Source organism: Ambystoma mexicanum, chromosome 13, assembly GCF_040938575.1.
Source record: "Ambystoma mexicanum isolate Mex_15411 chromosome 13, UKY_AmexF1_1, whole genome shotgun sequence".
Taxonomy (NCBI): Eukaryota; Metazoa; Chordata; class Amphibia; order Caudata; family Ambystomatidae; genus Ambystoma; species Ambystoma mexicanum.
In genome coordinates this window covers 52,488,701-52,512,304 of record NC_090938.1, presented here as the reverse complement: position 1 = coordinate 52,512,304, position 23,604 = coordinate 52,488,701, and the positions used below count along the sequence as shown (strand labels likewise).

The 23,604-nt window shown below is 49.2% G+C and overlaps 1 protein-coding gene across 6 annotated transcripts in view; it reads right to left on the bottom strand.

The window, feature by feature from the left end:
- Nucleotides 1-23,604, bottom strand: part of RASSF5 (Ras association domain family member 5) — a 277,827-nt gene that overhangs the window by 83,900 nt on the left and 170,323 nt on the right. The window contains exon 1 of one of the 6 annotated variants that reach the window (XM_069633183.1): nucleotides 12,015-12,441. The exons of the other annotated variants lie outside the window; for them this stretch is intronic. Coding sequence (XP_069489284.1) covers nucleotides 12,015-12,137 — 123 coding nt within the window. The 5' untranslated portion in view covers nucleotides 12,138-12,441. Of the gene's footprint in view, nucleotides 1-12,014; nucleotides 12,442-23,604 lie in introns of those variants that run through there. 6 annotated transcript variants of the gene reach the window in all.

The following is a 23,604-nucleotide window of genomic DNA, read 5'->3' as shown; positions in this document are numbered from 1 at the left end:
CAAATGTTTTGTTGCTTTTTGCACAACTTCCTTCCTTGCGTGCTTTATCACCAGCAGATACTGCAAGGGTGGCCTTTCCCGGCAGGCAGTATTTTTAGGTTTTCACTCTACACTGGTGACCGACTTGATTCCCTCAGAAAAGGAATCGCTGCACCAGTTGGGGTTCTTAATTGCTCAGCGACAGGAGCAAGGCGCTGATATACCAGCTGCGTTGTGTAGATGCGATGGAGGTTTGGGCAGGATAACCCATGGTTCCGGTAATGAGGGACTGACCCAAGTGCCAGGAATGGCAAGGGGTCCTTAGGAATTGGCAGCCCAATGTCAACTCGACTTTTAGACGCAGGATGGGACGATGGTGAGCCTGGGGTATCGGACTCTCATATGGGTAACACAGAACAAAGGTTGATTTCGTGGCATTCTCGCGGGAACATCCATCTGCTTACAAATGTGGAGACCTTAACATGTATAAAAGAGTGCCAGTGTGTGTTGCTGCAGGACACCTGGCCCCCCTCCATCGATAGATGGAATTCGGGGATTTTATCAGTCAGCTGAACCTAGAAGGGGTGGGGGAGACCTGCCGGGGGCTTAGTTAATGCCAGTGAGAGTGGGTTAGATATCACCATTCAAGTTTCCCCACCTCCCCTATGGGGTATTGGCGGAATAAGCCTCACCTTTTAGAGAAGAACTTCACCTCCTTCTGATAAACATCTATTGACATAAGAGGGTCTCTCCAGTGGAGGTCTTTTTATCATCTGTAGAGGAGATAGTCTCACAATGGCAATAATCCCAGAGCGACGATCAACAGGTTAGTCTCGTTGGCGATTTAAATGCCAACTGTCTCCTGCCCGATATTGATGGGGAACTATGGGATATCCCTCCCCTCCCACCCCCTGGGGTCCCTTGCATTAGATTCTAAATCGTAGGCTGGGATGAAATGGTGTTAAATTGCTGAACTGGCAGTTAGGAGGTAAAGAGAGTAGACTGCCAACTTGGTCTCGGGCACGAGTGAATCCACGTTCCATTGCATCTTTGTTGGTCAATTTCTGTTTGAAGTCTGCTCTGATTTTCACATCATAAATAATGTTTGGAGTGATCATTGTATGTTGAGGTCTAACTTCAAACTTTGGGTAAGGGCAAAGGACAAAATGATGGGGGGGGGGGCCACTAACTTCAAGGTCCTGAATGGTCGAACGCTGTGTGCGGGTCTGCATATAACATTGGCATTTTAAACAATGTATTTGAATCTGTGATGTCCCTAACCCCATTGGAATGGAAATTGGAAGTCTTCAATGTTGAACATTTTGATCTTATAAATGAGGGACTCCCGACTAAGGCAATAAACCTTTCTGGCCTTAAGATCGCGACTCGGTCCAGAAACCACCTACATGTCTACTATGATGTACTTACTATTTATTATGAAAGCAGACAAGAGGAGAGCTAGTAGAGCCATGCAAAAGATCTGGTGACCCCATGGCCCTGCAGTGGTTCAAGTGTAGGGCGGCTAAACAAAAGTACAGGAATCTCTGAAACTTAAAAAAGCAGCACCTCTGCAGAGGAGTGCAGAATCCATGCTCACGGTTATCACTAGTAGGGATGCGGGGGCTTTCTGGACCTTGATTAATGGACTCGACACCCTCTTATCACCCGTCAGCTGAATGCAGTTGCACACCATGAATGGGTTATGTTTTTTTAAAGGTCTTTCTGCTTTGGGAAAGGCAAAGCAGGAATTTATAGTACCCAGGACGCCAGAAGAGACGCCGTCTGAGAATAAAAATCTAGGGAAAGTATGGAGGGTGATAGAATTGATAAATTCCAGTAAGTCCTCCAGGGCAGCGGCTCCTGATGGCCTGACCAACGGTACACTAAAGGCTGATCCTTACAACTGAATTCCTTTCCACAGACTTGGCAGACGGACCATGTGGTTCCCATTTTTAAGAGGGGCGCAAGGACGGATCCAAGGAATTATAGACCCATTTACCTTTTAGACGCAGGCAGAACGATCTTTGTGTCCCTCCGGCTTGAACACTTGGAAACAAGGCCAGTCTCCTCCAGGCTATCAGTATTTCAGACGGGTTTCCATAAAGCACATCCCGCTAAGATCAATGGAAACATACAAAAAGCCTGCAAAAGAACGCCGAATGGGAGATTTGGCTGAATTTCGGCCATTAGAAAATTCTGAACGGCTGAAAAGTTTGACCAAATCCGCCATTCGGTGCTGAGGGCTGCAGGGGTGTTCCTTGCACCCTTGTTCGCTATATTGTGAGCGGGGGTTGTGGGGCTGTCCCCCACAACTGTCCCAAAAAGTTAAAAAACAAAAAAGAAGGAAAGGACCCTGTGTTGCTGGTTCCTGATCACCGAAGTGAAAGGCAACAGGCGTTGCAAGGATACAGCGAGTCGGCGGCACACAGCGAACTTTGCCGTCACAAGGTAAGTAGGGGAGTGGGGATAAGAGTGGGGGTTTGTGTTTTGGTGCGGGCCGAGTCGGAAATGTTCAGGGGAGAAAAGACTGAAGATTATTTTCGGAAAAATAATCTTCGGTCTTTTCTCCCTCAAACATTTCCTACACAGGATTCTAACCCCAATCCACATCAATGGGCTGACCGTCAGAGCTATTCAGGAGTTGGCCTGGTCTGAAAAGGCAGGCTGAACCTATTTTGCCTCAATGGGTCTATCTTCTACATTCGACCGAGTGGATCAGAGACAGCTGTGGCAGAAATTGGATAGATCGGGCATACCTAGTGGTTTGCTAAAACTCCTTATTGGTCGATATGAGAATTCTGGTGTATGCGTCCATATAAACAGGGACAGGTCATTGTCCCAACACATTTAAACTCCTTCCCGTCCGAGGCAGGGATGTTCTTTGGCTCCCTGCCTCTTCAATCTTTATGTGTCTGACATAAATAACTATTTGAGCCCCTCAGCCCTGGGTTTTCCAAAGCTGGGTGGTTTAAAGATTCCGTATTTAGCTTATGCGGACGATTTTTTGCTGTTTGACAACTCAAGGTTGGGCCTGAAAAGGCTGTTGGCATCGTTTGCCAGATTTGCGGATGACAACGGCTGTTTATTAATCCCTCGAAGACCAAAATCTTAGCCTTCTCCCCCATTAAGAAACGTGCTCTTCCTATATGGCATTTTGAGAATACGGTCATTAGAACTTCGACCAGTATGACTTATTTGTGTTTTTATATTTCGGCAGTTCCTGTTTTTCTAAATCTTTGTCAGATTTTACTTCAGAAAATGATCCCATTAGTAAATCAACTCCTTATGGTGAACCAAAAATGTGGGCGCTATTCAATTAAACCTGCTATGCAATTTTACGAAGGGAAACGTATCACTAAGATCATTTATGGGCTCAAGCTTCACTTTAATGTAGTTGCCAAATGGTTGGATTTAATCAAATCTAACATCTTGAGGCGGGTTCCTGGGGTTCCAGGCTCAGTCTCTCTCATGGCGCTTAGATTTGAGTTGGGTCTGATCTCTATTAGAGTTTGTGTTCAGTGGAAACTAATGACTCTTTGTATAAAAAGACTCACTCCGGTCTCTGTGTCCTTATACAAAGAATTGAAGATATGCATGGGGCAGGATTTTCGGGGAGGTTCCACTAGTTTTGCATCTGATCTTAGACGGGCGTGTGAATCGATATTGCAGAAGTTGAATGTGGATGTTGAGACCCTGGTCGCTAACCCCGACAAGGTGAAACTCCTTCTTTATAATGTAGATTAGATTCAGATTCAATCACTTCCACATCTATTCCTATATGAGTCACTGAAACATGAATACAAGAAAAGTAGAGTAATTCCGCCTACTTGATTTCATTTCCAAATGCTGAATATAGAGCAATTTAATTGAGATGTCAGTGGAATTTACTACTGAGTAAGAAAGTACTACTTAGAAGAGTTAATATTACTCCTGAGGAATTCTTCTGCAGATTCTGCAAGATTAAAGAAGTTAAAAAGACATCTAGACACCCAATCTTGCACTGTCCTATACTGAGTTTCCTCAGGAGGAGTTATCTCAGGAAGTTCCTCCTTGCTGTGAACTGGATGAATGAGAAATCTTTGTGGCCTAGATGTTTATGCAGCGGAAATACCATAGATGGTTTGGCAGTAGCCGCCTTTTTTAAATCAATTGACCGTAAGTTCAATTTTTAGTTTTACTGTTCTATAACAATTCGGAGTGTGTAAATGATGGTCGGGCAGTCATTTGGGTTTGGTGAATCAATGGATCTCAAGCTAGATTCTTGGTTTTATTGTCACACAAGAGTAGGAAACTGTGTCTATTAATATGCTTATATTTAGTGAATTGTTTCCACGATCAATGTCTGATGTTGATTGTTTTATGTGTTAAGATCTGTTCTTGATTTTATGATTTTTCTGTTGTAAAGATTTTTTTTAAACCAAATGCAATAAAAGAAAATGTTTTTTAAAGAAAGTTATGGATCGTTTGAAAAACAAAATCAAGGAAGTGTTTTTCTCTTTGTGCAGCGATGCATGAAACAACAAATAAATAAACAAATGTGCCATTCAGTGGTTCCCGCCCCTCATTTTGGTACTGTGCGCTTTAAAGGGTCTGCCATTTCATTCTCCTTCCCATTCTCTCATGAATTGCATTCTTTTCTTATCTGTTTCTTTTTTCCAAGCTAATATTGTTATACGTATTTTTATTAAGCTTATTTTCAGCAGAAAGCTGGCAAAGCCAACTTGGTTGAAGTGTTTTGGAGGATATGGGCTTTCGGAAAGGACATTGTAGCACGGCTTTCCATTTCTTCTGGGGTGCACTCAGACTGTGTGAATGCATCCTGCCTTGCCGTTTTTGGTTTTGGCACGGTGTAAAGAACTCACGGTGGCAACAGTAAAGACAGACGCAAGTGATCACCGTTCAAGGGTGTTTATTGAACTTTATAATGGGTGAGATAAAGGCCTAATCTAAACCTAAATCTAAGGTGGGCGCAAGCTACGACCATCAAATAATAAGAAGCAGTCCTACTGGCATTGTGTCAAATAAAAAGGACTGTACTAAAAACCCCATTGCCAATTCCTTACTGCTAAATTACAAAAAGAGTGTGAGATAATGTTCACCAGAAAAGAAAGAAGTGTTCACAAAATGAAATGTCAGGATGGTAAGGCTGGGTCTCGCTACCCCACGTTTGAAGCACGGGACAAGACGGGGCTCTCGAGCACAGCATACTCCTGGGCCTTGTCTGCAAGAGGTTCACAGTTCTGGTTCAATGATATCCAAACTTTCAGCGGCTAAGTCTCTTTCCTGATTAAATCGGATCTATGTGATCACTGCGACCACACAATTGCTACAGCCAAAAATGCAGACTTTAAAAAAAAAAAAATGTCATTAAACCCCCTTTACACCACATAGATATGCGAGGGGAGACCCCTGCAAACCCCCATATTGCTATAATATCCCATACCCCCCACATATAAATGTGGTGTAAAGGGGGTGTTTAAAAAAAAACATCGGCCATTTCGGCCGTCGCAATTGTGAGGGCGACATTTTGGGCCATTTCCAATTAAGTCAATTGCCTTGGAAGGCCTGCAGATTCACAACAGTAAACGAACAAACAAACAATAGGTTCCTTCAGTTCTCTTGTACATTGGGCTTGGATCCTTCTTGCAACTTGGGCCTCCCTCCGTCGGGTTCACTCCAGCCTTTCAAATATTGCTTATATGATTCAAATGTCCTTTTAAACATTTCCGCACTACGGACAACCCTTGACCGGGTTTACACTTGTCGACACAATGTTCACGGCTGTACTACTCTTGATGCAAAAATAATCAAGTAAGTTCTCTCCTGGTGGTCTTGCACCTTGGGCGATTGCCTCTCCCCTTTGGATCTCCCTCAGTCGGGCTCGGATGCTTCTTGCCTTTTTGAGCCTCCCTCCGTCGGGTTCACTACGGCCTTTCTTTAACAAAGTTCATGTATTTCGATCACAGTTCATGTGTTGCTCATTTTCATCAGAAAGCGGGGTATTCCTTCTCCTAGCTTTCTTTCGGCATCCCTCTGTCGGGTTCACACTTGCCTTATTACACAGTCCACAATCTCCTCGGAAAGCAGGGTTCCCTTCCCCTAGCTTTCCTCTGGCTACAGGTCAGAGACTTTCGATTGTATAAGGGATTTGGCGCAACCCTTATAGGACCACTCTGACGCCTCAATCCACCCTTTCTTAGGGCCTTCTGGTTCTTGTAGTCTCAAAGAACAGTTCCCGGTCAGAGTCTTTCGAATGAGCGTCCACTTGGCGCCGCACCCCTCTGCACCTGGACCTCAACTGGGCTTTCATTAAAGTTCAAACACATACACAAGTTCTTTGTCTTTCAGATTCCTTGCATTCAAAATGTTGCTGCTTGCAAGCTTGGGCTGAACACAGTTTGGCTTTCTATCAGTTTCCTCTGACTCACCGGCTGTGCTAAACCCGTTGGGTTCTCTGACCTCTGGAGTCAAGGATAGTACCACGGTAGCCAGCTTGCCTCTCCACCTGCGTTATCAAAGCGAGAGGTGCCCGTGTACCATTGACATCTACTGCAATTCCTGGTCTTAGGCTTTTCCTTTCTGAGGTTTCATGGGTCTGAGTTGAAAAGGGCAAGGCAATTCCCTCCTTCGTCGCCCTTCCAGGTCTGACCGTCTTTCTTCTCCTTTTGAACTGCCGGTTTGGTGTAGCTGTCTCCTCGAGCATTCGGCCTGCCTCACTATGTGCTCTTGTGCTCCAACTTTTATCCCTGTGGGGAACAGAAAGGGTTGTCAGGTGTGCGTGGTTCCTGTCAATTGCCTGACTCTGCCTGACCCTTGTGTTGGGACATGTCAGGTAAACAACTCTAGTGTTCATGTCGGAAAAGGGGGGGGGTAGAGTTTTAAGCATCCTACTGGGTAGGATGGGGAAACTGGGTCATGACGAATCATATTCTTTGTCCTAGGGGGGGTAGGTGAATTCAGAAGGGTGAGTCCGGTAGGGTTTGTGAAATGAATAGGGGGGACGGTGGTGTTTTCTCAAAGCAGATTGTGAGTTTGGGAAATGATAATAAAATGGATGTGGAGGAGAACGACTGGGAGAATTCGGGAAGGGCGCATGGAAATATGTATTCTGGGAGAGATAGTTTCCACGTGCAATGGGGTTTGGCTTCCTAGGGGATTTGTCATATTGAGAGGGTTTCTTGGATCCGGGTAAGAGAGTTTTATTGTGAGGAAGGGAGAAAGATGTGGTACAACCTACCAAGGTCTCAGGGATCTCGTCCTTCTCCCCTTCTTCTGTGGTATATTAGTGAGTCTCACCTGGGGCATTTCCCCGAGCATAACAACGGGCTCCCCTAGCCAGGTAATCCTCCCTCACTCGTCCACCCTCAGGGTTGGATCTGAGAGCGCCAGTCCTTCCCTGGCCACCTGAATAAGGGATTCTCGAGGTCTACTCAGGAGAATACCGTCAGGTTTCTCACAGCCCATATGAGGATGTTTTAGTGCAACCTTGTGGTGAAAATAATGCTGAAGAGAGAAGGGAAAGGATGTTGAAATGGTCGGTCCTTTGTCATCACAGCTTTTGTGTCCTTCATCACAGTCCTTCGCTTTCATCAGTCATTCTCCTTTGTTTTGTGCCCATTTGGGCACAATACTTCTCCTGTGGCATGGTCCTCTGCTTGGTGCTGTCAGTCCTCCTTTGGCAAAGAACGTTTTGTTCAGCACAGTCCTTCTCTCATCACAGTTTTTCCTCCTTGGTCACAGTCCTTCTTCCTCACAGTCATTCTCCATGGTCACAGTTCTCCTTTGTGACGCTCTTCATCATGGCCCTCTTTGGGCACAGTATTTCTCTTGTGGTACGAGCCTTCTCGTTGGTTACAGTCCTCTTGTCAGTTTTACTTTGGCACAGAACATTCCCTTCAGCACAGTCCTTGTATCATCACAGTTTTTCTTTTTGGTCACAGTCCTTCTTCATCACAGTCATTCTCTGTGGTCACAGTTCTCCTTTGTGACGCTCTTCGTCATGGCCCTCTTTTGGCACAGCATTTCTCTTGTGGTACGATCCTTATTGTTGATTACAGTCCTCTTGTCAGACTTACTTTGGCACAGAATGTTCCCTTCGGCACGGTCCTTATATCATCACAGTTTTTCTCCTTGGTCACAGTCCTTCTTCATCACAGTCATTCTCCATGGTCACAGTTCTCCTTTGTGATGGTCTTCGTCATGGCCCTCTTTGGGCACAGTATTTCTGTTGTGGCACGATCCTTCTCGTTAGTTACAGTCCTCTTGCCAGTCTTACTTTGGCACAGAACATTTCCTTCGGCACAGTCCATCCTCTTTCATCAAAGAGATCCTCCTTCATCGCACTCATTCTCCTTCGTCGTGGTCATTCTCTTCATCATGGTCACCTCTGGGCACAGTATTTCGCTTGTGGTGTGCTCCTCCTCTTTGTCAGTCCTCCTCCTTGGTAAGTCCCTTGTCCTACTCAGACTGTCTCAGGCACACGCTCCCTCTGTATTGCTTCTTTCCCAGTGTACCTCTTGCATCCGTCTCCATCTCTTGCTGTCATTCTTGATACCAGGTTCTCGCTCTTTCCTTTCTTCTCACAGGAGAACGTGATGCCCGTTGACCCGCAAATGGTGCAAGGGAAGGTTTAAAAAAAGTAAAGGCGGGTGGGAGAGTGTGTAAGGGCTGGACGATGAAATCATTAAATGTGGTGTAACACAGAGGTCTGCAACCTCTGGGTTTTCCATGTTTTGGACTACAACTCCCATCATCCCTAGCAAGCATAGTGAATGGCAATAGATAACGGAAATTGGAGTCCAAAATATCTGCAGAGCCAATGGTTGAAGACCTGAGAACCCCTCTCTCTGTCATGTTGCAGCAAGCCATCCTGTAGATCAGCTTTTGGCATTTCTCTTTCTCATTGGTCTGGTGGGCAGCGTTTACAGCCCTCGGTAGCTGGGACTTATAGGTGCATTCTTATCGGGATGCCATGCTGGGTGGTACAGATATATCACATGCATTTTAGGTGCCATCCTAGCTGGCAGCGGGAGCTGCAGTCGTCGTGTCTCAGCTGCAGAATTCAAATGTGCAGTGTATTGCATCTGCCAGTGGGGGCCAACAGCTCACCTAATAGTCACGTGAGGACCGCCCCTTCCTCTGGCATCTTTTTGAGCTGGGCCCGTTCTTCAGGGGGGGCAGCACACGTTCATATCTGTGGAGTGGTTGCGTGCCCAGCATTCAGTCTGTGCTTACCCCAAATGGACTTAAACAGGCGGCTCCATGGTTTATTCGAAAACTGATGCCATCTTTACTGAGTGATGTCAAATCTGATGCCAGTGTACTGAAGTGATGTCACACGAATGCAACATTAACGTAGTGATATGGGTCTGACGTCATGATCTTGGAGTGATGTCGCAGTCTGAGACCAGGTATCGAGGGAGAAGCGAGCCTATGGGAAGGTCTCTCCATGTAAGTTTATGGCACGTCTTTTCATGCACGTTCATGGGAATCTCTGCACGAGTCCATGTGGCGGTCTCTCGTGTAAGTTTATGGAGCTTTCCAAGTCTATGGGGGGGTCATCTCTTTCTAAGTCTGTGGATATCTCTATGCAAGCCCAAGGGGTTCTCTTCATGCAGGTCTATGCAGTTTGCTGCGTCTATAGGGTGGAGTCTCCATGTATATCTATGGAAACATCTTCGATTCTCTGGGGAGGCCGCTCCATGTAAGTCTATGGAAATATCTTTGTCACGTTACAGGGAAATATCTACATGTAGGTCAATGGGGGTGTATTCGGGGAGGTCTGCCTGTGTAAGTCTATGGGGAGGTCTCTCCACGAGTCCATGGGGAGGTCTCGCCAAGTAAGTTAATGGGGATCTCTATGCAAGTCTATGGGGAGGACTCCCAGTGTAAGTCTATGGGATCTGTATGTAAGTGTATGAAGAGGTCCCTCCATGTAAGTCTATGGAGATCTTCGTGTAAGCCTAAGGGGAGATCTTTCCTTGAATCTATGGGGAGGTCTCCGTTGTAAGTCTTTGGGATCTCCATGCAAGGTCATGTAGAGGTTCCTCCATGCAGGTCTATGGGGAGCTCTATTTGAGTCTATGGGGAGTCTCCGTGTAATTGTACGGAGAGCTCTTGTGTGAGGCTCTATGTGAGTCTATGGGGGGCCTGTGCATGCAAGTCTATGGGGAAGTCCTTCCATGTGAGTCTATGGGGTTGTCTCCATGTGACTTTTGACATAAGGTTATGGAAGGGTTGTCCTTTGGGACGGGGGCGGGGTTTCTGGGGGAGGGTGCGGCTATGATACCTCGAAGGAAAACTTTGCAGCTTGTGGAAACTTAAAACATGACAAGGCCATGAGTAAGAGGAGACGCGGCTCTTTGCGGGTGTACATGTTCTTCTAAACGTACTCCCCCTGGCGTGTTCCTGCGGCCATGTTCCCAGAGAGGCGTCATGCTGACATTTAAGACAGACCGCGCCCTCGGGCGATCGGCCCTCCCCGCACCCTACCCTTCCTCGAGACACTGGACCCCAGAGAAGTGTCGGGCATTCAAGTGCTCTCCGGGAAACCCCCTGGGCCCTGCATGCGGCATCAAGCGGTTTCAAGCAGGTGGGACGGCCCCGGCGCCACTCCTCTGGGTGCTTCGACTCGAAGGTATCCAACAATCACAGACGTATTTTGACTGGGTAGGATCTCGCCAGTGTCACGCGCTCACATGCTGGCATGTGATATAGATGTCAGTCTGTTGTGTATTTTTTCTGGAAACTTGGACATGTAATTTTTTTTCTAATGATTTGATAATTTGCTATTTATACAGCGCTTTTTCCAATAACATAATTATCACCCAACCAAAGTTGGTACTCGTTTATCGACCTGGGAAGGATGAAAGGCTGAGTTGGCCTAGCCGCGATTCGAGCCTGCGACCTGCAGTTTACAGCAGCGAGCGGTCACCCCGCTGAGCTATCCTACCGCAATACCAACCTCTATCCTGGCTACAAATGCCCAATTAACTATACTGTAATGTACAGTCCTCGCCAGAAAGCACACCTACTCAGGAAAAAAGGGCTGCAGAACATGCGTTGACCGAGTGAGGTACCCCCGAGTGAGGCACCCCACTGACATAGAGCCTATTCACCTTTTCATCAACAAGAACAACCCATCAGTTGAGTTGAGAATGACAGAGGAAGGAGCCTACATCGTGTCATTTATACTTCGTTCCATCGACATTTGTTTTCTATGCATCCTGGTACTTTTAGTCTAGCCCTTATAATGGGAAAAGAAAAACTGAAACTACCAGAATGCAATGCTCCTTTCGAGACAACGTGAGATTCGACATGAGTGGGTAGTTCTTTCATTTCTGGTGGCAATGCGGACGTCATCATTACCCATCACACAGAGTGCCATTATCATTAAGGTTCGCCCCCCCACCCCCCGCGGCGTTCTGCAAGTATTCCCTGCAAATGTTAAAGTCTGGCTAAATCGTGGGCACGGTTCCTTGGGGTGGACTTTGCAGTGAGAGAGAAACTTGCTTTCCAGAAGCACAGCCACTGAGGTCTAGCGCCTTCTGGGATCAGGCCCCCTGCCTCTTAAAGCACCTGGTGAAATGCGGGGACAGCAGGCTCCATCGGGCCCAAAAGCCTTGGCAAACGGACAGCAGGGGGTGGCATCAGGCACGCACCACCTTTCCACACCCAGTGCCCCACCCGTCCCAGAGATGCATAGCCGGAAGGAGGTATAAACTCATACACCCAAAACACGACTTGCTACCAAGGGTCGGCTGTGCCACCCCTCCTCACTAAGAGCTCTGCGCTAATAACGTTCAAGCAACCAGCAGCCCAACATAACTGAAACGTTTACAGTGTAAACTTTACACCCTACATTAAAGTCTGTATTGAGGCTCACACAACAGGCTTTACTAGAACTCTACCCGGCGTCTTTCTTGCTCGAACACAGAAGGATGAAAGCCTGGGTCCATCCCACCGGTGTCTAAATGCATGCCCCCACGCCCCGAAGAAGACCCCACACTTTTCTGCACTGTTTTCGTTTACTTTACCTCGGTCGGTGGCCTCTTGTTCTGGGCCTTGCCGAAGAAGTAAGGCTTGGCCGTGAAGAAGCAGTCGCCTAGTTCCTCCTCCAGGCTGCCGTACCCACTGCTCATGCTGCCGCCGCCCGTCATTGAACGCTGGGGCTGGGGCTGCCAACTGCCCCCGCAACAGGCGGGTGGGACCCCCCGTTCAGGAAACAGAGAGTCCGCGAGCACCTGCAGACCCCGAGCCGGTATCCATCCACGCGACCATCCTCCCTACAAACAGGTGTGAGCGCTCGTTGCCTCCAGGCCGGCCCGCGCCTAGAAGCACCGCACGAGGCGCGTCCTGTGAGGTCCGCGGACTGCGCTGGCTCGGCTGTTGATGCTCCGGCGCTGCCCGATCGCACAGCCCGCGAGGTGCATTGCCTCCGCCTCCCCTCCCTCTTCCTGCCTGCTTCGGCTTAGCCACTTCCTCTCGCGCGATCACCCTCTCGGTGATAGGTAGAGCCGCTCGGCTCTGTTTCTTAGGTGACACGGAGAGAACATCCGTCATGTCCCCTCTTAACGACCAATGGGAAGAACCCTTAATATCTTGGTTTGGACCCTGCCCTCCGTGCTGCAAAGTTTAGCTCAGCCTCCCCCTGGGCACTACCAGCACGGAGGATAACATGCCACCCCCTGCGGGTAGCTGCTTAGAAGCCGGAGACGCTTCACGAAGCACTTTACTTCGCCCTTGCACTGCTCGCGTGCATTTGGCGAGAATCTGGAAGAGAGATGACGTGTGCATGGTACATTAATGCAGCAAATAGGACCCAGACGGGACCTGGTAACAAAAAAACGGAGTGCAGTGTCGAGACAATACTAAAGGGTGCATTCGGGCGTGCAAAGGGTGCATTACTCTCCGCCGCTCTCTCACACGCGCCTGTACTCCCTGCTCCCCTCATTAGTCGTCACCTGTCCCCCTAACCTCCCACAGCTTTCTTTCTCTATCACACACACTAGCACGCTCCCCTTCCATGAGCAGCGCAGCGCTCCTCCATATCTGCCGTCCCCATCCGACTCTTTCTCCCCTGAACGCCTCTTCTCCTCCAGTCTCTCTTCGACACACTCTACTGCTCTCCTTTCCTCTCTCACAAACACGTGTCCTCCGGCCTCCCCTCCTTAGTCCCCATCTCCCTTACCGCCCACGTCTTTCTTTTGCTATCACACACAGTAGCAAGCTACCCTTCACCCTCAAATAGGAACAGGGTTGGGCTTGCTGGAAAGGTGTGATATGGGGCCACTTTCAAAATGATTTCCAGAGCCTCTTTTGGGCCCCAGTCCACCCCAGGGTGCCTCCGGGGCCACATGGACGTGCTGGACACTCCTCGTCTGGAGTATCCCGGCAGGGGGCGCTGAATGTGTCCGTTCTGCGAGTGACTACGAAGCTTTCACCAATCGCTTCCTTAAGCGCGCTGTGTGATCTTGGTCCTAGTATGTTAAGGCAGCCACCTGACGAGGGAGCAGTGCCGTGCTTCTTGGGCCCGGACCCACAAGGTTCCCTGGGGGGCACTCGGGCCTATGCTGCCTAGTTTGCAGGGTCCTCTCCCTGGCTTCCTCGCCTGGGGGCTTGCATAGGCTGTGTAGTGTGGGCTTCTCCTTGCTCTTGTTTCCTACCTCCTATACTATGGAATGACTTACAGACAGATCTGTTGTGGAAAAATGATTGGCCGTAGGCATTTATTTTCTACAGAAAATAACACAAACAAGAATCATGATAACATGTGTCTGTGCTTTTGGGCACACTGTGTCCAGGGTTAGCGATGCCAGCCTTCTCCTTGGTCAGTCTCGGTTACCCTCGGGCATCCGTTCCTTGACACATGCCGCCTACGACTTTCTTCTACCGTGTACCGAAGAAAGTACTCGGCGTTCCTGCTCCTCTCTCCGCTCGTCTCCTTCTTCCTGAAGTTTTGCAGGGTGGGTTGGATGGCAAAACGCTTCCTTCTCCTTTGCACAGGTCCCAAGGCGCCTACCCGAACGAGGTGAGCGTCTTGCCTGGTTTGTTTTTCTCCCTTGTCCTTTGGCCATACTTATACCCCCTCTGTCCTTTGTTATTCTCCTGGGGGCCGGCCCCTCCCCAGCCCCCCTGCAGGTTTCCCCTCACACCTTGCCTGTTGTTGGGGGCTGTTGCCTGGCAACGCTGGGGCAGTGGCGCCAACTGGCTGCCCCTCCCCATGATTCTTCGCGCCATCTCGCCCCCACCCCGCGCCTAACCCCCCAGGCCCTCTATCGGGCCGTACTTTGCACGGCCCGGGGCCTGGGGCATAGGCTGTGTAGTGTGGGCTTCTCCTTGCTCTTGTTTCCTACCTCCTATATTATGGAATGACTTACAGACAGATTTGTTGTTGAAAAATGATTGGCCGTAGGCATTTATTTTCTACAGAAAATAACACAAACAAGAATCATGATAACAACATGTGTCTGTGCTTTTGGGCACACAGTGTCCAGGGTTAGCGATGCCAGCCTTCTCCTTGGTCAGTCTCGGTTACCCTCGGGCATCCGTTCCTGGACACGTGCCGCCACACCTGAGTGGGCGTTGCCTCGGCCGCTCAGGTTCCCCCCAAAAGTACCCGTGTCTACATCCCCTCTCCTCTAATGCCCTGAAATTAGTGTCTGCAAAATGCCCCCTCCTATGTTCTATGTGGTATTATTATTGACATGAAAATCTCTGTTTCCTTCAGCCTGAGATCCCTTTAGATCCCCTGTTAACCTTCCCTCTTTCCAGGCCATCCCCTGTTACAGTATTCCGGTCTACTGGCTCCCTTATTCTACCGGCCCTTTAATATGCTATCGCATCTTATTTCTCTGCCCCTTCAACCTAGCCCCAACCCTTCAACTCATACTTTATTAGTGGGCTGTTTGCTGGGTCTATTACCCCTGCTATTTCCGTGGTGTATGTAGCTGCGTCTAGATGTGCTGCCTCCAATTTTTTCCCTTTGGCAAAAAAGCCCCTTCCAAGGATTCACATTTTTTGTTGTTGACCCTTCCCTTCATTTTTTACACCCGTCTAAAAAATTTACATTCTGCACATGCTTTCTGCGTTGCTTACCTGTTTCGTAACTTTTTTGGGCGTTCCTGCCCAGGTTTCCTTTGATTCGCCCGGTTTCCTTTAGTTTTACTTATTTCTCGGATATCTTTTTGTTGCCAACCTTCCCTTCTCCTCCAGTGGAACCCATGCCTTTACCGATGTGGGTGTTTATTTTCCTGTCATACCTGTGGCCATAAACTCCTTTTTCAGTCAACCTTATGGCTAACCTCTTCCTTAATTCCGATACTTATTCGTGGAACCCATGATTTTCCTGGTATCGGTGTTTATTTTCCTGCCATACACGTGGCCATATTTTCTTTTCCAGTCCGCCTTTCTGGCTAACCTTTTCATTCTTTCCGGTGCTTCTACGTGGAACCCATGCCTTTCCAGGTATGGGCGTTATTTTCCTCTGCCATATGCGGAGCCTTTCTGGCTAACCTTTTCATTATTTCAGGTGCTTACTCGTGGAACCCATGCCTTCCCTGGTGTGGGCGTTCTCTGCCGTACGGTTGCCTGCTGTTGCCCCAGCGCCATCCTTTCTTCCTGGTTGATAGGCGACTGCCATATGACTGTTCTTATTAAACACCTTGGAATTCCCCCTTTTCTGCCCTTCTGCTTATGCTCCATGCTCCCAGCTATGTTTTTCCGATATTTCCCTTGCCACCCCCTTATCAATTTATCAACATAATATATCAACATAATATTCGCCCTCCCAGTGCATGCATAGCCACCTTTGTGATTCCCAGTTGACTGGTAGCAAGCGAAAAGCTGATTTTATTTCTACCTTTGCCATCAATGCCCCTTTCCCTGCTTTCCTGACCACCTGTACTGCATCCTGAAAATCTGCATGGGTCACTGATGCTGCTTCTATGGGACCAGCCCCAGTGGTGAGCATATATATTCGTCAAAAGGGGGAGACCTGTATGGTCCTCCTATCCTTCCCAGTTCTACTTCTTTCCTGATCTTCTGGCCCACTAACACTCTGTTTTCTAAGGCGGATTTCAGGTTTTTCGGGATATTCTGGGAACCATGACCCTCAAAAGGTATCTTGAAGCCCTCCTGGAAGCCTCCTCTGATTGTCTTTGCGATTTCTTTGTCTGGGAACACCTGTAGCCACTTTTCCAATCTTTCAACCTTGACTGGCGTGGCCCCTTTCTCCATGTTTTTCTCAACTCCGTTTTTCCAGAACCCTGTGTGCGCTGGATGTTGTTCTGGTACATTTTGCTGTGCTATGTTCGCCCCTACAATTTTCGCATCTGTGGCTGAATTTGCATTTCTTGCCCCAGCTGCATGGTACCCCGTTTTCAAAGTTTCTACATTGTGCCGCCTCTGACCTACTTGGCCCATTGGTACTTCTCTCCCCCCCCTTGTGCTGTTGGCAATATGTTGTTCTGCCAACTGCTCTGTGTGTTGTATTGCCTGCTCCGAAAACTCTGCTCTCTTGATCTGTCATAATTGCTCTCATATCTTCTGTTACCGTATCTATAATCATTTCTATAATCGTTCTGCCAATATTGCCTCCTTTGATAACCCCCCGAACTGCTCTGCTCCCTAGCGTCCCATTTTTCTTTTAGCACATTAAATATGTACAGATTGAAATTCTCTTCGTCCCAACCTATGTCTGGGAAGCAATCCATTTCTTTTCTGAATTCATGGTCGTATTCTTTCCATGCATCCCCCCCAAATGCTTTGTAAACCTTTAACACCCTCTGTTGGTATGTTACCAGTGACAACCCGTCTTCTGGGTATTTCTTCAAGATAATGGTGGACATAATTTGGAAAGCTGCTGTCCAATTATCGAAATTCCTCACTACCGGTGCCTTCTTCAGTAATCCTTTCTCATCCTCTTTTATATCCTCTAGTGCTACGATTTGACCTCTCTTCTGTACATCTAGCAATGAAAAGATATCTATAAATTCTTTCCTCCAAATCTTCTCCTTCACTTTCTCGTTAATGTACCATGCTTGAGCCTTCATCGAACGCCCCTGTGCGTCCTTCCCAACCGTGGCCCTGCCATATTTTGTCATTACTGTGGCAGGTTCTTGTACTGTTATGCTCGTGAACCCGGTCGGTGCCACCGGTATGCTGGTGTTCGCCCCCTGAGAGGTAGCTCCTGGTAGCACCCCTTGCCCATCCCCCTGCGTGATGGGTAACCCGCTGCCTGTCGTGCCTGATCCATCAGCTCCCCGACCGCCTCCAGCCCCTTCTGCCCTGGTCTTCTTCTGCCCATCTTTGCGTATTACCCCCTTCCATCTCACCTAAGCCTTCAAATGCTCTCTTTCCTCATCTTCGCTACTCTCCTCCTCGTCGGATGTTACTGCCGTTTGCTCGGCCCTGCGGTTTTTTCATCTTTTATCTTTCCCCTCTTGAGCTCTGGGCGACTTACCCTGAACCGTTATGCATTCTTTCAACATTTTGACAATTTTTTCCCCAATGTTATCAATTTTTTCTTTACTTTTTTGTTGATCTTCTTTTGCTTCGTCTTGGGCTCCTCCGGCTGTTCCTGTGGCCCCTCTGCTACTTCCCTCGCCCGTTTCTGGCCTTGTGGCATTATTGCCTCATCTTCGCTGCGGCTTGTCTCCTCCAGTAGCAAAGGCGACATTGCCCTTGCCTTCTCCTCCTTCTGCATCAGCTCTAGCACCCACAGTGCTCCATATTCCTTTTCTGCTTTTTTAGCTCCTGGTAGCACCCCTTGCCCATCCCCCTGCGTGATGGGTACCCCGCTGCCTGTCGTGCCTGAACCATCAGCTCCCTGACCGCCTCCAGCCCCTTCTGCCCTGGTCTTCTTCTGCCCATCTTTGCGTATTACCCCCTTCCATCTCACCTAAGCCTTCAAATGCTCTCTTTCCTCATCTTCGCTACTCTCCTCCTCGTCGGATGTTACTGCCGTTTGCTCGGCCCTGCGGTTTTTTCATCTTTTATCTTTCCCCTCTTGAGCTCTGGGCGACTTACCCTGAACCGTTATGCATTCTTTCAACATTTTGACAATTTTTTCCCCAATGTTATCAATTTTTTCTTTACTTTTTTGTTGATCTTCTTTTGCTTCGTCTTGGGCTCCTCCGGCTGTTCCTGTGGCCCCTCTGCTACTTCCCTCGCCCGTTTCTGGCCTTGTGGTATTGTTGCCTCATCTTCTCTGCTGCTGGTCTCCTCTAGTAGCAAATGCGACATTGCCCTTGCCTTCTCCTCCTTCTGCATCAGGTCCAGTACCCATTGTGCTCCACATTCCTTTTCTGCTTTCTTAGCCCATGCGCTAAATTCCTGCGCTCTTCTAGCGCTTGCTTCAGCCCTTGCTTCACACTCTTTTTGTCCTGAGACCTTCCTCTCTATGTTGCTCTCCTGTGTGGAGCCTGCCCGGGCTGTTGGTCACTATGTTAATTGCCCCTTTTCAAAGTAAATCCTGCTCCCAGCGTGCCTAACAAAAACAAGCGGGGGTTATTAGCATCGCATGGGTGCTCCGCCGGGCCTTTCACAAATATGACCCCCTGCCGAAATCCGGGATTGAACCAGGGGCCTTTAGACCGCCCGTCACACGCTCTTCCAACCGAGCTATTTTGGAACCTTCCCTCGTTGCTCGTGCCTCGTAACCAGCAAACCTTTGTTGCTAACTCTCAAGTTGTGAGTGTCAATTCTGCATCAATCTCATGCTTCTACAGAAATATTTCCCAAAGTGAAAACGGGGCCAATACGTGGCTCGAACCTGTGACCTTGGCTTTAATATCACCCCGTTCATGATATCACCCCGTTCATGCCAACAGAGCTAATCAGTCAGCTCCTCTCCCAGAAATCCATATGGCCCTAACGTGCTTCGTGCACGCCGCCTTCCTTTTGAAATTTAGGGGCTTGGCACTTACTGACTGTGCCACGGGAACTGGCGCCTGTGTTCGCGTCCTTCCGACGCGGCACGTCTTGTTGCCGAACTCCGCCCCTCCGCGGCCTCTGCCGCCGGCTGCTGCTTCCGCTGGCAGACCTTCGCCGTCTTCCCGCCGCTGCTCCTGTTGGTCCGTCAGCGCTCTTCGCCCTCTGAGTCCTGCCCGCGGCTCCTGGAAAAACCTGCGGCTCTTGGTGAACTCCACGCTGCTCCAACCGACTCGCAGCTGTCCCCTCCAGGTAATCATCTCCACGCGGCTCCGGCTCCTGACACCAGCCTTCTCCCCGCGGCTCCGGCTCCCGACAACAGTCTTCTCCCCGCGGCTCTGGCGGTGTTCTGCTGTCCGCTCGTGGCCCTCTTCTCCACACGGCTCCGGCACCCGACACCAGTCTTCTCCATGCGGCTCCGGCTCCCGACCCCAGTCTTCTCCACGCGGGTCCTGTGGTATTCTTCTGTCCGCTCAGGTCTGTTGTAGCGCCGCTGTAGAGGGGGAGAAAACGAAATCCTGAAAAGCCCGTAGAGGCAAAACGACCAAAACGTTCCCTTCTCCCCCTGATCCAGGCCCTGGGATCCTACCCGTATTAGGTGAGCTCCTTACCGCTTCCTTCTCCTTTGCTCAGGTCACAAGACGCCTAACTGAACAAGGTGAGCGTCTTGCCTGGTTTGTTTTTCTCCCTTGTCCTTTGGACATACTTATACCCCCTCTGTCCTTTGTTATTCTCCTGGGGGCTGGGCCCTCCCCAGCCACCCTGCAGGTTTCCCCTCACACCTTGCCTGTTGTTGGGGGCTGTTGCCTGGCAACGCTGGGGCAGTGGCGCCAACTGGCTGCCCCTCCCCATGTTTCTTCACGCCATCTCGCCCCCACCCCGCGCCTAACCCCCCAGGCCCTCTATCGGGCCGTACTTTGCACGGCCCGGGGCCTGGGGCACAGGACCCTGGTAGCCACATTGAGCGCTGTGTGACAGTCAGGAGTCAGAGAGGGTGGGACCAACGGATAGAGAGAGCGAGGAGGTGAGTGTGTGATACATTGTGAGAAGATAGTGTTATTTTCTTCACTTTTATACCTACTAAGTCGAAAAATAAGTTCAGCTTTAAGGGCGTGTTCCACTATTTTGGATAATTATTTGCTAATAAAGTGGGTACGTCACGGGCACCAGAAGAGGGCGTTTTGCAGGAGCACAGCACGGAGCCCTGGGCTGCCTTCTATGTGACTGTTATGCAAGTCTATTAAAAAAGGACGGGCATACTCGTCCTTGGCACTAGTGTCCCGCCTGCCTGTGCCCCTGGAATGCACTGGGTTCGAAGTGAGCGGGAACTATCAGGAGCAGAGTACCACTACTTTATTTATTTACTGCAAACAGTACCACTCGGTTTTAAAACCACCTTCAGCTTTCCGGAACTGTACTTTTTGAAGTTATGCTCCCAGCATATGGCATTTACACTGAAATCGGTCGTAGTGCTCATTTGCGAACACTCCATAATTTCTCAGCCTGCACGGGCTCTATCGGGGTTCAAACTATCAGAAGAGGGAGAAAGTCCTTTCAACACTAAGAAGTTATTTCTGCTGACACCCCGTCTCCCTCTAATTTGTCGGAAACGTGTCAAGTTGTTGTCCAAGGTTACATTCTTAGATAATACAGCTTATTAGGCGCTGCCGGTTTCACATAGAACTTCGCATGGGACTTAACCCACTGAGCTATGCTACCGCCCAGCATCTTCTGAGATGAGTTCACTAATGCCACCCTACCAAAGCTTCGCTCATCCAATGCACAGAAAACCCCAGCATGAAACGACTCATAACAAATATCCAAGGAAGAAATGCAGGGGCCTTGCTGCTATAAAAGGTGCACACTTTTTATTCTAGGAGCAAGGCTGCTCACACTGTTCCAAACACTTGGGGCAAAACATGAATAATGAACACACACACACATTTCAGACATCTCATTTTATGGAACAATATTTCCTCTACGCTCTTTTTTTTAAAATAAAGGTTTAAAAAAACGTAATTCTTGCAGAATGGAAAAATTCCCCTTTTGAAAGGACAAAAGGCCTTCAGAGGGGCCGTCCAATGATATCCAGATAAGCGCTGGAAGCAGAGGCCTGTGGTGTGTGTGTGCGTGCGTGCGTGCGCAGATAAGCAATAAGTGCGGCTCAGGAGCGTGACCGCTATTGAAGGCGGTGTCAGGATGACGAATGGGCTGCACGCGATCCCTGCATTACTTATTCCTAATATCATCTATAATGCAGAGGGGGGCGTCGCGAGACATGTCACGCCGGGAACGCATTGGCTGTGTCGCGCGGGGTCTGCCAGGAGGGTCCTAGGAGGGCGTGAAGCCACTGCCAGTGCAGGCCTGACCCCTGTGGTTGGGTGATGCGCAGCGCACCCCCCTAACAAGGTCACCGTGTCACTGGGGGCCTTTTTTTTGCTGTTGCCAGAATCAAATTGCATTCTTGTATTTTGGTTTTCTCACTTGTTTGCTTTGGAAATTCTCAAGAAAGGAAGCAGTGGTCTCCATGGGCGATGCATTCCCCCTTCCAAGAAGTCCGGGCGGGCTGCGGGTTGCAGGAATCGAAGGCCGTCCAAGTGTGTACACACGAGCTCGCGTTTTCATGGGCTTAAGAACTTCCAGTTAAAATCTTCAGGGTACTTACGTTGGCACAAGACCTTTTTTTATTTATTAATTTTTGCTAATGTTGCTTAAAAAGTCGCATTTCATCCGCACTCACGGAAGAGGGCTGGGGGAGGGGGGGGGGGCGGGGTGCGATTCCAAAATCCATCTTTCGCCATTAATGTGAGAGCGCCTAGAAGCCCTGCTCTAGGAGCTATAGATTACAGATGTGGCCCCTAGATTTGGAAGCAAAACAGGTGCATCACTTGTCCCCTGTGAAGATACTTTTCAGGTTTCTTTTGGCGCGCTGCAAAGTGCCAACATGCCGCCTTCTCGGTGCTTCTAAGCACTATGAGGCTCTGCAGACCATAGCAATGCCACAGAGGGAGTGTGACGAATCAAGTTCTGGGGCACCAGTGGTCCAGGGATAAATATTAGTTTCTAAACCATCAATCAACCCCACACCTCTAGTACACCAGAAGGGATCTGAACAGATTGGAATGCAAGTGAATTATAAGCCTCCTTGTCCAATTTTGGTAACGTGGGCCGAACGGCAGGCTTAGCTCTGCAAGGTCGTGTATCATTGGTTAGTTGCAACACAGCAAAAATACAATCATTACACAATGATAAAAGGGACTGCACAGTCAAGGTTGTATACACATATCTACTTTATTATTACTACAACAGACAGTTCTAGCACATTACAAAATACAACCCACCCTGTAAAAGACCACAGAGGACAGTTTCACGAAGGAAAGGGGTGCACTCTGGATACTGACAGGAAGGTAGTTGGTAAAGAAATCAGTCTTATAGTTCAAGGTTATTGCTTTCAGCACCAAGGGGGCAAGGGGTCGTACCCGTCTCTCGGGGCCTTTGGAAAAGGACCAGAGGGGCAGAGCCACAATGTACCTGGTGCTGAAGAAGTTCTTGGTGCTCGATAGCGTCGAGGAGGTTCCAGGGCACTCTGCAGCCTTTGAGACAGAGTTAGTGGCGGGAGACAGCTGCGGGTACCAGGCGGCAGGCAGTTCGGCAAGCAAGGCTGGACGGCCGTCTTCAGGCTGTCCAGCGCGGAGGCTCGGGGCCAAGAATTGTCTCTGTGCTGGTGAGAGGATCTGGAATGCTGGTCGTGGCAGCTTGGATGGCTCTTGTGACTGCGGCGTGAAAACAGTCAGAGGTGCAGCCGGATGCGGTTCGAGGACTCGACTGTCTCGAAAATGTCCTTAAAAGATGGACGCTGGATGATGCTTGTGTGGCACTCCTAGCTTCTTCTCGGGGCTCGAGTCCTTTGAAGGCGGACGGCCCAAAGCTCAGGAGAGTGATTGCAGGCAACAGCCTTGTCCTTTGTCCAGAGACTCTCAGGCACTTCTGACCTAGGAAGCTTGCTGCAGAACCTAGCAGGGCACACTGTGTGCAGTCCGGGTACCGGTTCTGGAACTGCTGGATGGGTCCTCTGAGTCCTGTATTTCCCTCTGTTCCCTGAGAGATGTTTAGGGGAGGGATCTCGCTTCCCTCTTGGACTCCTGGCCTTCCTTCACTGGCAGAAGATCTAAGGTAGACTGTACCTTCAGCTCGGGTCCAAATGAGTCCTTCTTCTTACTCCATTCAAAGTCTTCAGATGATCTGCTAAGTGAGGGGTTCAGCCCTCTTTTAAAGCCAAATTGGCCCCAGTGATTGGTGCAGGCTAGGCCTACATTAATGAACCAATCCTGGGTCCCCACCAATAATCTTCTGTTATGCATGAGGTCGGGACCAGAGTGCTCGGCAACAGGACCGACAAGGGGTGACCGCATATCCCTAAATCCCACACAACTTCCTGTCTGTTGTAGATCAAAGTGTCTCTATGGTTAACTGAGCCCTCTGTGACTCTTGATTAAAGCGCAGGGTTCCCTTGAAGTTTGTCTTGGGAGCAGACTTCCTGTCTTCCCCCAAACCACATACTTCTCCCCCCTGAAAGGGGTCTGCTCTGCAGGGGTTTTGCCTACGGTAGATAGTGGACCCAGACATGCATTTCCCCGCCTTTCATACAAAGATGTGGGAACTACCTTTAAGTTGACACATTGCATACCAAAGGGG